Source organism: Mus caroli, chromosome 7 (genome assembly GCF_900094665.2).
Source record: "Mus caroli chromosome 7, CAROLI_EIJ_v1.1, whole genome shotgun sequence".
Taxonomy (NCBI): Eukaryota; Metazoa; Chordata; class Mammalia; order Rodentia; family Muridae; genus Mus; species Mus caroli.
In genome coordinates, this window is record NC_034576.1 from 108891627 (window position 1) to 108894822 (window position 3196).

Consider the following 3196-nt stretch of genomic DNA (forward strand, 5'->3'; position numbering starts at 1 on the left):
ATATAATAGTCTTCCCTGGAACATCCTACAATCAGCAGTTAAGAATAAAGTTACTTGGTAGTATATGCAATGGTGTCAACATTTGGAGGCTGATTATTGGATGGATCCCCAGGTATGGCAGTCTCTAGATGGTCCATCCTTTCGTCTCAGCTCCAAATTTTGTCTCTGTAACTCCTTCCATGGGTGTTTTGTTCCCAATTGCATATACTACCAAGATTTTGCTGAAAGGACCAGGATATAGCTGTCTCTTGTGAGGCTATGCCAGGCCTAGCAAACACAGAAGTGAAGGCTCACAGTCAGCTATTGGATGGATAACAGGGCCCCCAATGGAGTTGCTAGAGAAAGTACCCAAAGAGCTAAATGGGTCTGCAACCCTATAGGTGGAACAACAATATGAACTAACCAGTACCCCCTGGAGATAGTGTTTCTAGCTGCATATGTATCAGAAGTTGGCCTAGTCGGCCATCAATGGATAGAGAGGTCCATTGGTTTTGCAAACTTTATATGCCTCAGTACAGGGGAACGCCAGGGCCATGAAGTGGGAGTGGGTGGGTAGTGTACCAGCTTCATTAAGATAAACAATATTTCTAAAAAACTTAATTTTTTTTCTTCCAGAAAGGTATTGATAATTTATTTCCTAACAGTAAAATACCATTAGAAGAAAACACAACCACCTTGTGATATATCGGTTTTCCTGGTTTTTAATTTTTACTGTTTTTATACGTTTTAATGAGAATTTCATGCATTAATATAACACATTTTGATCATATCTCTTTCCCATTGCCTTTCTTCCAAACTCTCCCCTATTAGTTATTTTAACATTTAAGCAAATCTGAACAATCTTTTTCAATTAATACATGTGCTACCTATGTTTTCTGGTTCTTGGTCCAATAAGGAATTGAAATCACAGGGGCCATGCCCAGGTGGTAAGGTGAGGCCAATTTGAAACTCTAACTGAAGCAGTTACATTTGAAAATGATATATAACTTTTAAAGACTAGAAAATAATTTGAAGTATGGTGGACTTTATTTTATAAAATACCATATAATATCCAAAGAATATTTGAAAGGTTTGTTGTATCTCATTCATAATCTATCAAACAAACAACACTTTTACTCCCCTGATTTTATCAGTAGTATTTTATTCTTAGTGGAAATCTTTTAATTTTTAGGAGGAATAAACTATTAGAAATATCTAGAATGTAGAATGTACTGAAAACTTTTTTCCGAGGACTCTTCTCAAAGCCTCAATAACCTCATTATTCCTCAGGCTGTAGATGAGGGGATTCAGAGCTGGAGTGACAATCATGTAGAAAACTGAGCTGATATTGTCTTGTTTGGGGCTGTGGAAGGAACTAGGCAGGATATACATGAAAATAGCACCCCCATACCACATGCCAACCACAGTCAGGTGGGAAGAGCAGGTGACAAGGGCTTTTTTTCTGCCCTCATTTGAGGGCATATGGAGCACAGTAAGCAGAATTAGTGAGTAGGAGGTCAGGATGGCTGCAAGAGCAGGAAAGAGCAAAGTCACACCCATCAAATAAACCATGAGTTCATATGTGGAGGTGTCTCCACAGGCTAGCTTCAGCAAGGGTGGAATCTCACAGAAGAGATGTCTGATCTGCCTGGACTTGCAGAAAGGATAGTGCATGGTATACATGCTATATCCTAGAGCACTGAGAGATGCAAGAATCCATGAGGTGGCTATCATGAGACAGCAGACTTTCTGACTCATTAGGATTGTATAGTTCAGAGGATGACAAATGGCCACATACCTGTCATAGGCCATAAAGGACAGAAGGAGGTCCTCTGCACTACCAAGTGTCAGTGCCAGAAACATCTGAAAGGCACATCCCCCAAATGAGATAGTGTTATCTTTGAGAAGAAAATCTAGCACAGCCTTAGGAATAATAACTGATGGTTGGAGGAGGTCCATGAGAGAGAGCTGCCAGAGCAGAAGATACATGGGCATGTGGAGTCGGACATCCATGGTGATGACCAGCAGCAGCAGTCCATTGCTGGTCAAGGCTAAGAAGTACAGCGCTGTGATAATGGCACAGAGCAGTTCTGGAAAACCACTGTCATTCAGAATTCCTACCAAGATGAAGCCACTTCCCAAGGTGGAGTTGAAGACCTCCATTCGGTGTGGTCTTCTTAGTTGCCTACAAAACATGCAATTAGTGAAGTTTTGCTAATATGAACTCACTTTGTCAATGGTCATGTCAGTAGCCACTTATGCTACCCAGCATGCCTCTAACAACATGGGATCTTTCCAAATAACTTAAATTCTTGATTTATATTTCTCTCTCCATCTCACCATCTCTCTGTTATTGTTCTGTCTCGTTCTTTGTTGAATCATCATAAAGATCTATGTATGTGCAGAATAGGTAGTTTAAACATTAAGAGATCATTTCACAAGTTACAACCTAGGATACTAAATCTGGAACATCTTTCTCGAAATTTAATATCTTCCTTAAGGTAAAAAAAATCCTAATATGTTTCATTATAGTATAATGTTTAGAAAATGGCCCTAAATGTTTTAGTTCATTTTTCTGAAAAGAAAATAATGAATTTGAAACTCTAAACTGATTTCAGTGAAACACTGATATTGGGTTTTTATCACACTTCATTTGTTCAGGATATATGTTTTTAGTTATGTGTTTATACCTCAGCTTCTACAAGACATTGAGCATGACATATGTATATTGACATTTCATTCATTCCCATTTGCCCCTCTGTTGGCAATTCATAACTGAACAGTTAAATAGTATGAAAATATTAAACAAATATCTCTTTGCATTGGATGGCTTTTGGGGAGGTTTCATCATTATCCAATGTTAGCAATGTCCACAAGGTCTAAAGATCTATGTTAAGATTTCTACAAGAGAGGAAGTACCCAGGTATAGATTATAACACAGAATCTCTGTCAATCCCAGTTGATTCTATATTCTATGATTTAGTATTAAATAACACTTCTAAAATAAATTTTGTTCTTTCAACAATTTCATACATGTCCATGATTTATTAGATTCACCATCTTTCCTTCTCAGAGTTAAAAAGCTTTCTATCCTTGTTAATGTTTAAAAAATACATAGACAAGAAGGAAAAGGAGATCAAGAAATCTGATTCTGTATCTTCTGATCTTAAGATTTTCATTGAATCTTTTCTCCTTGGCTCAATGTTTCCAGTGTCTG

General features: G+C 37.7%; 1 protein-coding gene across 1 annotated transcript; it reads right to left on the reverse strand.

The window, feature by feature from the left end:
- Positions 1 to 1193: 1193 nt before the first annotated feature.
- Positions 1194 to 2142, reverse strand: LOC110298913 (olfactory receptor 2AG1-like). The gene has a single exon (XM_021168453.1). The coding sequence runs from the start codon at positions 2140 to 2142 to the stop codon at positions 1195 to 1197; it is 948 nt and encodes a 315-aa protein (XP_021024112.1). The 3' UTR covers position 1194.
- Between the last annotated feature and the right edge of the window lie 1054 nt (positions 2143 to 3196).

Coding starts and splice junctions, on each gene's coding strand:
- LOC110298913 (XM_021168453.1), bottom strand. CDS start 2,142: ATGGAGGTCTTCAACTCCACCTTGGGAAGTGGCTTCATCTTGGTAGGA.